Raw genomic sequence first — 15,876 nt, 5'->3', positions numbered from 1 at the left:
CCCCCCCCCACCGACCATGCTTGATCGTTTAAATCATCCTTTAGTTTCTTAAGTTATTGATTGTAGTTCAGTTCATGAGCTTTTTCAACCCTTCTGTTCTTTCAGTTACACCAAGAAGCCTGGGTTAGATTTGTGGTGCTCAGTGTCATTACAGTCATCTTTTATGCATTTTATGGGCAGTATCATGCCACCCCGAGTTTGGAAGGTTCTGAGATTTATTTTCCGGTTCCAGGGTAGGAAACTCGATTTTTGTTCATAAATGTTGTGGTCCTATGTCTTACCGTACATTGATGTGTACCCCCTGTACCATAGTGTAATACTCGAAGTAGCGTAGCGTAGTAGTTAAATGAATCATTTGAGAGGTTTGACATTAAAGTAATGTAGATGACCATGAATACGAGTAGTACTAGAATAAGATGTCTAGAAATTATAAATTTATAAAAATAAAAGGCTTGTGTATTAGATTCTCTTATTATTTCTTTAATAAAATTATTATATAGATTTTACGATAATAAAGAGAATTCAGTTGTAGTGCAATTTTAGTTGAATAGTTAATTGTAATTATTGAAATTTCTGTAAATAAATTAATTTTAATTAATAGATTATTAACTAATAATTTCAACGAAGAAACCTTAGTCGTTCACGTACCTTAGCTATAAAAGCTGATTTTGAGGTTGGGTTCTCTCTCAAATGAGCACGCAACTCCAAATTATCTTTTTCTCACGTGCTGCAATCCTCTTTGTTGTTGCCCCTGATTTTGTTTCTTCATTTTTGTTTATCATTTGTTCACTTCCGTTAGTTATTCCTGAATGCACTGTTATTGTCAGACTGTAAATAATCCTTCTCGTTTTTCGTTCGATTTGGTACACGAATAGAGTTAGGACTTGACCTCTTTTATTTTTCTCAAACTCTTCGATCCTCACTGCAACACCAATTTTATGAGGAACCTCTTGATGTGATTGTCATTATAGGTTGTTGGTCTCAACTATTAATGTTATTGTCGTTTGGGAGTCGTATGAGGGAGGATCTGTGTGCAACCCTGAAGAACTTGGGAACATATTTGGGTAGCAATAGGGTGGAGTTTTCTGGACTCAATGTTCTAGCTCAGTTAGGCTGGACGATTTGATTCAATTAGAACTATTTGATCTAATTTAGTTGAATTGGTTTGTTTGATCATTTTTTCTTTGTTTCAATTCAATTTTCAAGGTCAATATACCTCAATACCTTTTATTTCGACTTTCATAGATTAAATTGATTTAGGGTGTTTTGGTTAGGGTTAGATATATAAGCCTTTGATTGATATGTAGACTGAGACCTATGCTTGTGCATAAATTGAATAGTAAGTTGTAAAATGATTTTATGATGTGCTTAAATTAGCAACCAATGTTACTAGAACCTAGGTTTTGATTTTGGCTATATGTTAATTTGCTATGGTTTTTTAAAATCTATGGTTGAATGTCCAGAGTCTATGTATCAGTTAGGGTCGAGCTAGACGATCTTAATCCAAAGTAGGTCATTAGCGAGTCACCCGCTTTGATTGATTTATAATATTTAACTCTTTGTGTATGCACGTCTAACCTTGACGGGAAGGTTTTTTTTACCCAAGTTAATTGAACCGCTATGGGATTAACTACCCTACACGTTGTTAGAAGATCATCACTAGTAATGTGTGGTCTATATTGTTTAGCCTCTACTATAAATACCAGCCAATTTTTTTTATCCCTAGTGAAGTAAGGTGTAGTAGCTTCTACATAATGTCTCGTAATATTTTCTTGTTTGGTTTTGATAAAAAGTGAGTGTTTCCCACAAAAGAGTTGTGTTCAATAATTTGATATCAGAGCAAAGTTGTAGTAGATTGTCTAATCTCTTGAAACTCTTAGTATGCTTTATGGTTGCAGTTCTAACTAATCTTTCCTGAGATTATTAGTGAGTGAGTTTCTTCATGTCATGGGTAGTCTGACTCTACAAGTTTTATGTAAAAAACTAGCTTGTTTCGTATTATGGAGGTACTGCCAACATGATGGGTGATCTCCAAGTCAACGAAGAAACCAAGAAACTTAGTAGCAACAATTATAACATGTAGGCAACATGCATGATGTCCTATCTATAAGGACAAGACCTTTAGGAGGTTGTTGGCCGAAGCGAATTTACTTCTCTAAAGGAGGATGCTAATAGTGTCTTACGCAAATGGAGAATCAAAGCAGATAAGACTACAGTTGAAGAAGAGATGTTGGAACACATTCGAGATGATATGATGCCAAAAGAAGCATGAGACATGTTTGTGGCGCTTTTCTCAAAGAACGATATGAGACTACAATTTATGGAGAATGAGTTGTTATCAATCTCACATGACATGACAATTGCTCAATACTTCTACAAATTCAAGTCGATTTAAAGAGAGATTACTAAACCAGATCCATAATCCATTATTAAAGAAGCTCGAATGAAGAGAATCATCATCCACAGATTGCAACCATAATATAAAAGTTTCATTATCGCTAGAATAGTCTGCTCAACCATAATATAGAAGTTTCATTATTGCTAGAATAGTCTGCTCAACCATCACTTGTAAGTTTGAGGATTTGCTAGCCAACCAAAAAGTCATCACTAAGCCAATGAGAGACATCACGTTGAAGAATGAAGAAGTGCTTTACACAAGTGAAAGTTGAAGCAGCAATAAGTTGAAAATATTGACAAAAGAAAAAGTCGACAACAAGAATTGTCAAGAAAATAGATTTGAAGGTATTTGCTACTAATGTAGAAAGAAGCACCACAATTCTAAGAAAAAGTCTATCGAAAGCAATGTACCAACAATCTCCAAAAAATGAGATAGATGATGAGTGGGATGCAAAAGTACTATGTGACTTTGAAGAAGACGAGCTAGTATTCTTGACAATGATGAGAGAGCCCACCGATCATGAAAATAACTGGATCATTGATTCAAGATGCTCAATGAGGGAACATTATTTAAGCTCCTCCCTCTTATACGCCCTTGATTAAGTAAGAAACAAACTAAGATTTGTGCGTGAGTGGCAAAAAATAAAATAAAAAAAAAATAATAAAAAAAATAAATGAAGGGAAAAAAAATCAAAACCCGCTTCTCATTGAGGTTACCACCATTGTTGTATGTGATCACCGACGTCACTATAAAAGTTGATTTTTTAATGATATAACTTATGTTCAAAATTATTTTAACCATCTTAAGATCACTATCAAACACGACCGTTTTAAAGGCTTAATATTATTTTACGGACTATAGGTTGAGTATTGTAATATATATACACTCTATCCTACAAGTTTTCAAATACGAGCATAGTTTCATGGTTAGGACATCTACTTTATTCCTTTGTGGTTAGAAGTTCAAATGTCTTCTCACATCATATTGTACCACAAAAATATCTTAAAAGACTCAACATATACTGATATAAACCAAGACATCAATCTTGCTATATAAATTTCAAGAAAGATGTAAAGAAAATGTTGTTCAAATTATCACAAAATGTTACCATTTAAGACAAAAAAGAATCAAGTTTCATTTATTCTTGATGGTTACAAATTTTGGGTGAGGATATATAAAACCATGTATGTTATTTTTGTAGAAGAGACTAAGTAATAAAAAGAGCATTTGTGCTTTCCTTTAGCCAATGACTAAGTTTACATGTAATTCTATACCGCTTAGATTACATGTTTAGAGTTATTCAAGCTTGACATGATCGATCTTGCTTGTCGAGTGATTCGGATCTCAATCAAATATTCTTGCTCTGAGATATTTGATCAATAAGGTAATCTGAATTTTATTTCGGCTGGAGTGATTCTTATCCCTAGGACTAAGTGTTTTTACCTTTTTCTTTAGTCAATAACTAATTTTTTTTTGTAATTCTAGGTAGTTTAGATGGTATGTTTAGAATCATTCAAACTAAACATACCTGATGAATATTAGGTACGTAGTGATTATTGAAACTTTCAAGATATTAAAAAATGATTATATCTTAGACACCAAATTACAAATATAAATGGCTTAGAATGAGACCTTTTTAAGATTGAAGGCTTAGCCAATCAACTGAAATAGCTGCTGCTTGTGCTGCTGAACGACCCCCATCCTCCTCCTCCTCTCAATCTTTTTTCAACTGAAGCCATCCTCTGAAGCTGTATTTGCTCCCTGAACTTGGCTATGAACTCGCCCGCCTTCTTGTCGACCTCGAAAGCCCCCGACTCCGAATCTCCGGCCATACTTGAAGCAGCTTCTTCATCTGAACTTGCAAAAAAACTTTCATCCTCCCCCTCAGAGTCATCTTTACTATCATCTGCCACCAGACTCTCAGTCTCTTCCTTCTGCTCCTTAATCCCCAAGAACGTCGTCGTCGGAAAACGACTCATATTACTAGCATTCGGGTTAGCAACATCAGGCCATCCGTGTCCCGTTCCATCTTCTCTTATATATGGTGACGTTCCACCTTCTTCAAACTTATTCCCTATAATGTCATCATGTTTAACTTGCTTTCTATGCATCTCTTGAGCTTTTATATCCTCTATGGCAGCTGCATTTGCTTGAATTCTTCGAATTGATTTTCCTTGGGATAAAGCTTTCGGAATACTTCTGAAATTCATGTCCGAACGTGGCGAACTCACCACGGATTCATTGCACTCGGATGAGTTTTCTTGTTCAATCAGAGGGTCTTCAGAGCTCCCTCTACTGTTTTCAGACAGAGAACTCATACTGTATTGTCGAGAATGCAACGACTTGTAAGAAATGTTACTGAGTGACGACATTTTATGGTGCTTTCTCGTTGTCGATGACAATGAAGAAGAGAGGGAACTAGTTTGTGATGACTGAGATAGATTAGAATGAAGAGATCCTGATTTTTTCAGTGATTCAAATTGAGTTTCATCAATGGAGGGAGGTCTAAAATGGGAAGGGCGAAGAACGGCATTCCCAAATCCTCTCTCTCTAATCACCTTCTTTCCAAATTTCTCACGCAATTGAAATGAGGACATTGATGCAATTGCAGTCTCATCAAACTTCTCCTCCAAATTCACACAACAATTATCACCAAATTCACTATTTCCTTCACAATTATTCTCAGAGCTTTTGGGTGAACTTTTAGAACTCAAACAAGATTCATCACCACAATCGAATTCGACATCATCGGATTCAGTAAGACTCGATTTCAGACTCCTAACAGGCAAACCTAGAGGTTTATAATTTACAATGCCTCCTGATGAACTACGATTTGTTTCAGGCACAACCACCACAGATCCACCACGAGTATATCTCGATTTACAAGCATGAGCGACATTATCAGTATCAGCAAATTCATAAGAATTTTCGTACCTTTTTTTCGGTATTGAATAACGGAGTTTTTCCTGCTGGCGAGATTGCGCATTCAAATCACTCGCAGATCCAAGATTCGGCTGAATGTACAGAACTTCACTCAATTTCCTTTCATCAGAAACACTAAAATCGTCAACATCATCAAAAATTGAAGCGACGTAAAGCATCTTAGACAAATAAGACTGCGGATTCTCAAAACTGGAGTAGCGAGGTTCGTCTACATTCATCTGGTTGTTCCTTGTACTGAAGAGACCATAGGAAACAGCAATGCCGACGAGCATGAGGTGAAAAAGCTCCCAGAATTTGGTGAACAAAGTCTGATCGACGAAATCTGGAGCTTCGGAAGGGAAGAGAGGGAGGAGGAGGAGAAAAAAGCAGAAGAAGAGGGATTTACAGAGAAACTGTGCGCAGGAGTTGGAATGGTGAGTGGCTGGTGGTTGTGGAAGTGGAGAATGGGGGAAATGGAGCTTCGTGAACGGGCTAGAAGCTGAAGACGCCATTGATGAGGATTGTTGGAGAGCTGTGGAATTGGGATTTTGAGGTTTGAGAGAAAATGTTGATGAAGAAAGGAAGACTTGAAGACAAGGTAAAGTTATTGCTTCCCATAAACACAACAATTCAATTATTCAAACACATTGCAACGGTTCCGTTCATAAAATTCTCTCTCTTTTTTTTCCATTAAAGTTTTTAAATATTCATATATTTTATACAAAACTATAATTTTTAATAATATTTAAACCTCATCTCTAATTAAATTTGAAGGGTCAATTTTAAATTTTGAAAATTTAAAAGTTTAGAGACTAAATTTGTAGTTTAACGATTTTTTAAAAATTACAAATGTTTGAATTTGTTACTCAAACACATGGCCATTACAATTGAGGATTGTTAGTAGAGAAGCCCTACATTGGCTGACTAAGGAGAAGTCGTGGATTATAAGTAAGGAATACTATCTTTATTGAAAAGTGAAACATTTTGGAAAAACCAAAAGCAATGTTACGAGAGTTTATGCTAAAATGGGACAATTTATACTATTATAGAGGTTCGTAATTCCTAACATGGTATCGTCAATAGAATCCTCTAGTGTCGAACAAATAAATTGTGAGTCTCGAAGTTGTAGCCAAAAGTAACTTAAGTGTCGAACAAATGGTGTACTTTATTCAAGGGCTTTAGAGAAAGAGTCGAGCCTCGATTAAGAGTAGGTTGTTTGAGGGCTTCGTAGGCCTCATGAGAGGCTCGTACTTTGTTCGAGGGGAAAATCATGATTTTATAAGTGAGGAATACTATCTCCATTGGAGGGTGAGAAAACCAATAGCAAAGCCATGAGAGCTAATGCTCAAAGTAATAAATATCATACTATTGTGGAGGTTATATATATCATACTTTCGAGGTCTGTATATGTTTGTACAAAACCTCATAAGAACTCTAACCAAACAGCGTTGTTAGGGTCATTAAGTATGTAACAATCTGGATCTCAAGTCATTAGGGTCCCTATGAACTTAACTCAGCTCAACCCAACTATAAAATATTTGAACAAAAGAATCAGAGTTGCTTGATTATTGGACATGAGAGTCAGATAATTTGGGCGTGAGAATCACATTGGGTTAGCAACTCAAGCAACCTTTATAAATAATGAATTGAATCCCAACTCAATTCAACTGTAAAATATTTGAGTTAGGTAGTTTCGAGTAATTAAGATAAATAAATATAAATATTTATTTATTTATTTTCAAATATTGAATTCTGACATAATATATACTTTTAAAAATTACATTACATTGGAAATAACTGAAAAAAAAGATTATAAAATTTAAAAAATAAAATACAAATTAATCGATTCAACCTAAACTAATTTAAAAAAAAATCAATAAATCAACTTAACCTATTAAAAAGTTTAATTATTCAAACCAAATTGTATGACTTAGATTAAGTTTAATTTTAAAGACAACTTGCTTTTTGAACACTCCTAGAATCATAAACTCACTAAACTATAATAAATACTAAATTTATAAAGCTCAGTTGGTTAGAGCACTTATTTGGTAAAATTAATAAAAAACTTTAATAACTTAAATAATTTTAAGTGAAAAAAAAATAAATAAACACTAAATTATAATTTTTTTTTTTGTGTTCATTTGGTTCTTAATTTTTTGAATATTTTTAAATTGACAAATATACTGATTTAAATTATAGAATTTTTTCAACAATTTTAAATTCCTATTTATAGACACAAAATTAAACTCTATTAAATATTTTTAAAAGTTGAGCAATCAGTTTAAGAGAACATCTATTAATAAATGTGTCAAAATCCCCAACAAATGAGTTTCCAGCCACTTCGGCTTTCAACAATGATCCTGCACAACAATTTTGTTGATAAAAGTGTTAAATTTCACTGATTAAAATTTAAAATTCCCTTCTTGTTTAGGGTATAGAGAAATGAGTCATCCAAAAAGTTACATTTGTGGGGTAAAAGAAATAAGATGCCCACCAGAAAATCACAACTTTTGTTTGTTGAAGACCCAGAGCTCAAACCCAAATTTTTCCCTAACAGCCTTTTTTGATAGCTACGGAAACCCTTAAGTCGTTGTTAATATAGAAAATATTCAGTAAACTATTTGGCACAATTACAATATGTCACATTCAAAAAAAGAAGAAAAAAGAAAGGAAGCCATTATTCCAAAATCTTGCAGCACTTCATTAATGGATTGAAGTTTGTAGGGGCTGTCCTTGTGAGCTCCCCAGCAGCTGTTGCCATTACAACTAACGACTCTTTCTGTTTCAGATTCACCACATCTGCAGACTGAACAACATTGCATCAAATGAGCTAACTAACAACCAGGACGACTTTTCTTTTTGTTACCCAATAAATAGTTTTTCTTATATCATCATCATTTAATTTAATTCAATCCCACGCTTTCTTTGGAAAACGGACAATATAGATGGCTGAAGAGATTGAACCAAATCATAGGTATTGAATTGAAACATTTAAAACCATACGGAACAAAGTGAAACCAAGCACAATAATCATGGGGTATGAAAAAAAAAAAATGCATAATAGCTCAATCACTAAGTTGTTTCTATTCCCTCAAAGAGTGAATCCGAACGGATAAAAGCACCTTTCACGTTGTCAAAAATCATCCTAAATTCCCCGCATGTTCTGATTGAAGCCAAAAATATTAAATGTCGTATGACTTAACAAAGCTTACCATTCAGTTCAGCATTGGTCATTCTTGTCTCGAAGTTGTTTTGAATTTTCTGCTACCATGGTAGTTTGATTATGAAATTTCTATTTTAATTTTGTTTCCTTTCTGGGGATAAGAACCTAGACCATGGAGTACGGCTTCACCACAGGAGAGTTTTTTTCACACGGGGGGGAGAGAGAGAATGAAGAGTTAAGAAGGAAAACCTACGCTGTCTGTTGAACACCAGCTTGTCGTATCAACTGAGAATAAATATATTCATCAACCCTTTGCTTTGCCAGTGCTACCTAATAACCCATCCACATAAAAATTCAAAAAGAAGACCCTTAACCAGAAAACAAAAGAAAATAAAAGAAATACATATATAGATAACCATTGTTTAACGCTCAACAGAAAAAGATGGTAAATTATACTGCTCTTATATCAGTTCGTATCTTTCATCAGTCACTTAAAGGTCAATGCATTCAAAACGAACAATAAGCAAACACAACATAAGGAAACATAAAGGAGCACAAAAACCGATACACTATCAGTGTTAACTGTTAGTCATTCAATTATTCATTTATTTATTATAACAACTATTTATTCCGTATGAACATTCAACTAAGAATACATCCACACACCCATTAGAAAAAGTGTGTTTAGGTAATCACGATCAAATATACATCATTATCAAAACTCAATTTTTAGATCTTAAATTTTTAATGAATACGCTTGTGGTAACCATTTTGCCATTACAACTTATTGGTAGAATCTTTTTATTTTTTATTTTTTATGATTATCAAATGTCTTCTTTTTACTTGCAATTTATTGCGTGTGAAGAAGAAATATAAGCGTGCTTGACAATATCTTTTTCAGCTTTCAAATATTTCAACAGCCCCAGTTTACTTTTCAAAAATCAGAGAAATAAAACCCAAACAGTTATGCCTGTAATATATGATTATCGAAACTCAAGTTTAATTGCATATTTACGAATTAGCGTCAGTTCATGAAACTTAAAATAAGAGATAAAGTCATGCCTGTTCAGCACTTCCACCAAATTGTATTTGCCTGTAATTTTGTTCACCTCTTCCACCACAAACCTGTAAAGAATAATGTAAGGATATAGATAGGAATTAAATTTCAGGATCTTTCATAGTGAAATGAAATTGCTTGGTTTTCTGACCTTGATAGTAGCCCCAGATTCATTTCTGATTCTTGATATGTTGAAGCCACCAATACCGATCAACCCACCCACCAACGTCTCCGATATCAACATCTCGAAGGTTACATAATTAACTGCAAGATTGGTTTTCCTAAAGATGATGTGGTTAGAAGAAAAAATATTAAAACTTCAGACACAAAAGACAGAACCAGAAATGATTTATTTGATACAGAAAACCACTGAATAACCTGAGGTTGGATCAATATATGACTGTGGCGGGTGCATTGCATTGTAATTATATGTTGGGCTAACAGAAATGACTTGCCGAGGTGGATTTACCCTGAAATTGAATTCAGCCCCAAATCAATACAGCATTAGAAAGAAAAAAAGGATGCCAAGATTTGACTGATTTCAAGAGTCATCTTCTGAAATTATATCTTGTACTCCACAAAATGAGTAGTTTATGTACAAGTTTCAGAACTGCGTGTGAATCAAATAAACTCTCAAACATTGTTCAATATAGGACCTTAGCTGATTGCCTATCTCCTCAAGAGCCTTCAAAACTGCAGGAACATCCCCTGATATCTGAGTTCCAATCAAAACAAAATCAATTCTTAGTGCCATCTTAGATATCTCAAAAAAAGAGATTAGATGGGACGTGATGTGATACCAAGAAACAACAAAAAGTAGATGTGAGAATGAGCATGAAATTTTGCATAAAGTTCAATAGGTGATTACATTATGTGCACATTTAAGAACGATTGAACAACTTGAAATTAAAAAAGTATTGGCAAGTAAATTTTAAAAGTTAAATTTCTTAACAAGAACTGTATCTTGAAGAATAAGATTGGCAGAAAATTTGACCAGCCTTCTCATTGCTAAGACCAATTTCCATTCCCTAACTACTTCACAGGGTCTTCATTAACAAAGCAAAATCTGAGAAAGCAGCAATGCAGTACCCCAATCTTGAAAGAAACAATGTAACTTAACCTTCTAATGCCAATCCTCAAATTCCAAAAATGAAACTGCTTCACAAACAAACAAACCCCTCTTGGAACTCCTGTTCTCACAAAGAAAGGGCGCTAAAACCTATAAATAGTAGTAGTCTGGTATAGATTTCAGAGTGAAATCACAATATTCCATAAGAAACAAGATCTTCTAGAATGAATTGTTCAAGAAATATTATCCAGATGTACGACTACAAAAGCTATCAACAACTTCCATCTCATTATAAGACAACAGACACAAAACAAACTGGGAAGGCGCAATAGAGACTGCAAAGAAGAATCAGAAATGGCTAAAAACAATGGTGCATACACTTCAGTAAGCTGAATTGCACTGAAATATAAATTTGAGCATTACAAAATTCACCAAGTGTGAATATTGGAGGAAAAAAACTGCAGATGAGAAGAGAACTTGCAAAATTTCTAAATCATGGCACAGAGTCCACTGGTTACAAAAGGTTCTGCACAGTTGACTTGTAATAATAAGTTTGAATTTCGAAGTAGGAAGTCCATTCTGTTAGCAATCCACAATTCACTCTCACTCTCTAGCCAGCAGCCGCCCCATCTCCCACTGGCAGCTATACCTCACCCTTTGTGAAAGGGCCAAATATTTTGTTTTATAAGAAACCGAGTTTTTATTGAGAAAAATGAAAGAATGAATAAGGTCATAAAAATAACAACCCATAAAAAAAGTACAATAAATGATAAGACCTAGATGATAATTACAAAAAACCTTACTCATCATGGCCCAAAGCAAGGTATTGGACCAAACAACCTCCAATAACTCCCCTGAAGGTCTATCAGAACCTCTAAAAAGCCTTACAATCCTCTCAATCCAAAACCCCTACAGAATGAAGCAGGCATGCCAAAGAAAAGTATCCTTTGGGGAGAAAACAAAACGTCTGCCATCCAAACCATACAATCCCTACTTCTCCAAACTAATGAGACTCCAAACGCATTCTGAAACCTTGCAACCCAAAAGGATATGGTCAAGACTCTCTAATGCACCTTTGTGATGGGAGCACTACTATAATCCCAAAAAGAAGGGAAAATGTCTTTGCACATGGTCTAAAGTGTTCGCTCTTCCATGCAAGACTTGTCAGGCAAAGAACTTAACCTTCTTGAAGAACTTAATCTTCCAGAGAAAAGAAAATGAAGGGATGATCGAAGGAGAGAGAATGAATAAGAAAAAGAGAACTAGAAGAGAAGCCCGAGGAAGGAGAAGGGGGCAAAAGATGAGAAACACTCCTACCCTGAAGAACAAGGATATCCCTCCTAAGTAGGAACAAAGGGTTAGCTTCCAACAACAAACTCAAAGGTGACGGCCGAAGAGGACAAAATCCCTTCTGAAGGCAGCAAACCAAAATAGCTCTAAAATAGGTGTCTGAGCCCTCCCCAGTCAACATTTAAGAAATTGAGAAACGAAAGGGAAAACCACGGCAATATCTTTCCAAAGGTTGAGCGCATCCGCCTACTACCAGATACCGACTCAAAAGAATGAGGGTTGTACTTGCTCACAGTGAGTTTGTGCCACAAAGCCCTAGGCTCCCTAAAGAAACAACAACCATTTGGCCAACAAGGTCACATTAATTAGTCAAAGGCTATCTATACCCAAACCCCCAAACAACAAATGTCTAGAGAGAACCACAAAATTGACTTGATGAGATCCTCCCCCCTCTTCAACTTCCTCCTCATGAAATCTATAATAATCTTTTCCAAGCTTTTGTTGATTGGCACAGGGCATCTAAAGAGAAAAAAAAAAAACGCCTGAAAGAGACTCCTTAAGTTATGAACGTAAGGAAGGCCAAGGTATGATGAAGGCCAAATACTCACCTCACAGCCCACCAAAGATGATCATGCATTCAATTTTGACTGGTCGCAGCAATTAATGCCAAAATTGTTGCTCTTTTCTTTGTTAATATTTAGACTAGACCTTGCTTCAAAGAATGCTAGAAACAAGGGACGAAACTTCCCAGAATAAAAGAAAAGAGTATCATCTACAAACTTGAGGTGCATAAGGTGAGGCCTCTTCCTTCCCACAAGGAAACCCTTTTCCACCCCAGTAGAGACCAACCTACATAGGACATTGACAACTAGTATAAAGAGAAAAGGGGAGAGAGGGTCTCACATGGCATAAGTCCCTAGAAGAAAATATTCTCCCTCTGGGCATGTAGGTCATTCCTCACAACTCATCATCCTAGCCCTCCACTTATACTGAAACCCCTTTTTCAAAAAAAACCTTGTCCAGAAACACCCAATCCACATGATCATAGACTTTCTCATAATCGATGGTAAAAGTAACACCTTTATGCTTCCTCTTATAATCTACAATGATTTTGTTAGCCACAAAGACTTATCTAAAACTAGTCTTCTTGCAATAAAGGCACCCTAATATTTTAAAATCGTGATAGGAAAGACCTTTCACAAGTGATCAACCAAGGTCCTGGCAATTATCTTATAAAGACATAAGATCATAACGAGGTAGATCGGTCTAAAATCCTTGATCTTGTCTTATTTTTCCTTTTCAAGAATGAAACCGACATAAGTTTCATTCATCGATTTGCCAATCACCCCACTCACAGTATTCTCATTGCTAACAGACAATTCAACAATGCTTCTAAGTTTTACTAGTCCCAAGCCCCCAATCTTCATACAACAACTATAGATCTTTTATATTAAATTAAAATTAATAAATGATGGAAGGTACACATGCACATTTCGTATGTTTATGTATTGTGTGATTAATACTCACTATCATCCAATACGAGTTAGCTCCACTTTATGGATGAAAGTCAATCTTTTCCGTTGGTGAACATTTAACAAAAGTTAGAAAAGTAGAACCAAAAGATCATTTTCACCTCATTAATTGCAAAGTACACTACTCGCAGAAACAAAAAGTGATGAGCACGATCGAAAGGCAGAAAGAATGATGCACTAGGTTTCAAATTCTGACAATGTGGAAAAACTCACTTGCACCACTCTGTCAGATTCATGAGCAGATGCACAAAGAGGTAATTGATTTGGGGCGAGAATCGTAATTGTTGCACCAGAAGAATTCCTCAATTTCTCAATATTTTGACCCGAGGCACCAATCAAAGACCCTGCTTGAGATCCTGCTATTAGGAGCCTAATAGTATTAGCAGCCACATGCCCTGTTCCAACTTTTAGTTCCTCAATACTGGTGGTGCCATCCTCCTGTAAAAATATGACTTGAAAGTATAATTAAAAAAATAAATAATTATAAAAGATGTAGCAGATATAAGATTCTCAAAAATGATCTAAAATAAATAAGAGGAGCTATCATTCTATCACATGAACATCGGTACTTCAAGAAGGAGACTAATGTAATTGATCAAGTATGGACAGGTCATTCAGGAAAAGAGCGCAATCCACACTTGCTGGCTAGAAGGAGACTAATGTAATTGATCAAGTATGGACATGTCATTCAGGAAAAGAGCGCAATCCACACTTGCTGGCTAGAAGGAGACTAATGTAATTGATCAAGTATGGACATGTCATGCAGGAAAAGAGCGCAATCCACACTTGCTGGCTAAAATAGTGATGCGATGGCTGCCTATCTAAGTTATCGAATATCTACAATTCCTAACATCAGATGTTAGAGGGGTAGTTTGATTTGTCAAAGAGCACATTCAAGCTTAGTACAATTGCACATAGTTACTTACAAAAGGGGGAAAAACACATTATGAACGTGTTGTTATTTACCCTACCTTTAAAATCAATAATTTCTAGTGTTGTCTTTTTATATTCATCTATATATTTAACTTCGTGATATGGAAAAAGAACAGAATTTCTAAGGCAGACAAATGTGTACTAGAGATGCCAGCCTTTGATTGAACATTTTTTTTGTTAAATAAGAAACGGATATGTAACCTTTGATTGAAAACTTTAAATTGCCAATGCTGTCTATAACAATATTTTCTGAAGTACAAAACACCAGTAGCCTCCATCATTACTACCTCATTATACACGTCAATACAGCAAAGAAAAATTCATGAAGTTTCACTTCCAAAGATTGCAGATAAGGAAAATGTTTTCTTTTTATAGATATAAAATGTAGCTTGTATTAAGGAAAACAAAAGTTCAAAAGGAATAGCCTACAGAAATGAACTTCTGAACAGAAGAGCGAACAAAAACAAAACATGAAGCAAAAATTACAGGAGATTGCGTTAATTGTTGAGAACAAAAAATAAAGCATATTGCAGCACTCATTAAAACAAAAATTCTCAGAGAGAGGCATTAAACTTGTCACACACCAAAGCTCCTCTAAGACTTTTATGTATCCCAACAAGATTCTTGTTTCTATCGAGGCCAATATTCCATAAAATAGAAAAATAAATAAATAAACAAAATAAAGCCATTGCCAAAGAACCTGACTCCCTAGGGAGAGTCATGGACAAGCACTTCCTCCAGCATATCCTCACCCATGCAACCTGTGGAGTAGTCTAATGCTCTCAAACAGAAATGTCACTCAATAAATGAAATTTGATTATGAGGACGTGTGAACACAAAGCTGAAAGTCTCAATTTATAGAGAACTAATAACATTGTATTTAAAAAACTAAAAACTTAAAGGGGAAAAAACATCTAAAACTTACCACGCACACTCTGACTGTAGATAAATCGATCCCAAATGTACCCCAGAAACTATTTCGATGTTTCATGGTAGACTGACCTCAGAATCAATTCTTTGTTACTTTCTTTTTTAGTTCCTTTTTTCTTTTTTTAGTTCAAATTTTCTGTCGCTTTCCTGCACAATATGCATGACTATAGTAGGAATCCAAAACCATGGATGAAGATTCTTGGACAATGTCCAGTATTTAACCTCCCTAAAGAAACCAGTCATACAAAAAACTTAATTTTCTTTGAAATTGGCCTTTCCACAACAAAAACAGAAGAATATTATTGAGACTCAACATCACACAAGAAAATAAATATATCATCTCTACGGCACAGTTAACAGTTGGCGATGTATGACCTTCAGTATCAGTGCTGCAATATGCTGAAGTGCTTTCTCCGCATCAGTAACCGAATTCTCACAGTCCTTGGAACTTATAATGATAACACGTTCTTCATACCGCTGAAATATCATCCAAAGCACAAATTGTCACCACCAATACAACGACCGTTTGACATGCAACACAACCAGCAAAGGAGTTAAAGAGAAAAAAAAAAAAAAAAAAAA

General features: G+C 35.1%; 2 protein-coding genes and 1 pseudogene across 2 annotated transcripts in view; 1 reads left to right on the top strand and 2 right to left on the bottom strand.

The window, feature by feature from the left end:
• LOC111499240 overlaps positions 1-439 on the top strand; it is an 11,080-nt pseudogene extending 10,641 nt beyond the window's left edge.
• A 3,617-nt stretch (positions 440-4,056) lies between these two features.
• LOC111498900 lies at positions 4,057-5,832 on the bottom strand. Its single transcript, XM_023150254.1, has one exon. It carries the CDS (start codon positions 5,830-5,832, stop codon positions 4,057-4,059), a length of 1,776 nt encoding a protein of 591 aa, XP_023006022.1.
• A 2,047-nt stretch (positions 5,833-7,879) lies between these two features.
• The window catches only part of LOC111499279 (RNA-binding KH domain-containing protein PEPPER-like), an 8,952-nt gene continuing 955 nt past the window's right edge, over positions 7,880-15,876 (bottom strand). Inside the window, exons 2-9 of the mRNA XM_023150832.1 lie at positions 15,670-15,771; positions 13,645-13,869; positions 10,197-10,255; positions 9,919-10,010; positions 9,692-9,804; positions 9,546-9,608; positions 8,737-8,813; positions 7,880-8,126 (exon numbers count right to left, since the gene is read on the bottom strand). Of these exons, the coding sequence (XP_023006600.1) occupies positions 8,111-8,126; positions 8,737-8,813; positions 9,546-9,608; positions 9,692-9,804; positions 9,919-10,010; positions 10,197-10,255; positions 13,645-13,869; positions 15,670-15,771 (747 nt within the window). The 3' untranslated portion in view covers positions 7,880-8,110. The remainder of the gene's footprint in view (positions 8,127-8,736; positions 8,814-9,545; positions 9,609-9,691; positions 9,805-9,918; positions 10,011-10,196; positions 10,256-13,644; positions 13,870-15,669; positions 15,772-15,876) is intronic.

The sequence above is a fragment of the Cucurbita maxima genome, unplaced genomic scaffold (assembly GCF_002738345.1).
Source record: "Cucurbita maxima cultivar Rimu unplaced genomic scaffold, Cmax_1.0 Cma_Scf00026, whole genome shotgun sequence".
Taxonomy (NCBI): domain Eukaryota; kingdom Viridiplantae; phylum Streptophyta; class Magnoliopsida; order Cucurbitales; family Cucurbitaceae; genus Cucurbita; species Cucurbita maxima.
This window is presented reverse-complemented; position numbering and strand designations above follow the sequence as displayed.

Bases quoted from the DNA above. Each gene is read 5' to 3' on its own strand.
- LOC111498900 (XM_023150254.1), bottom strand. From the start codon at position 5,832: ATGGCGTCTTCAGCTTCTAGCCCGTTCACGAAGCTCCATTTCCCCCAT.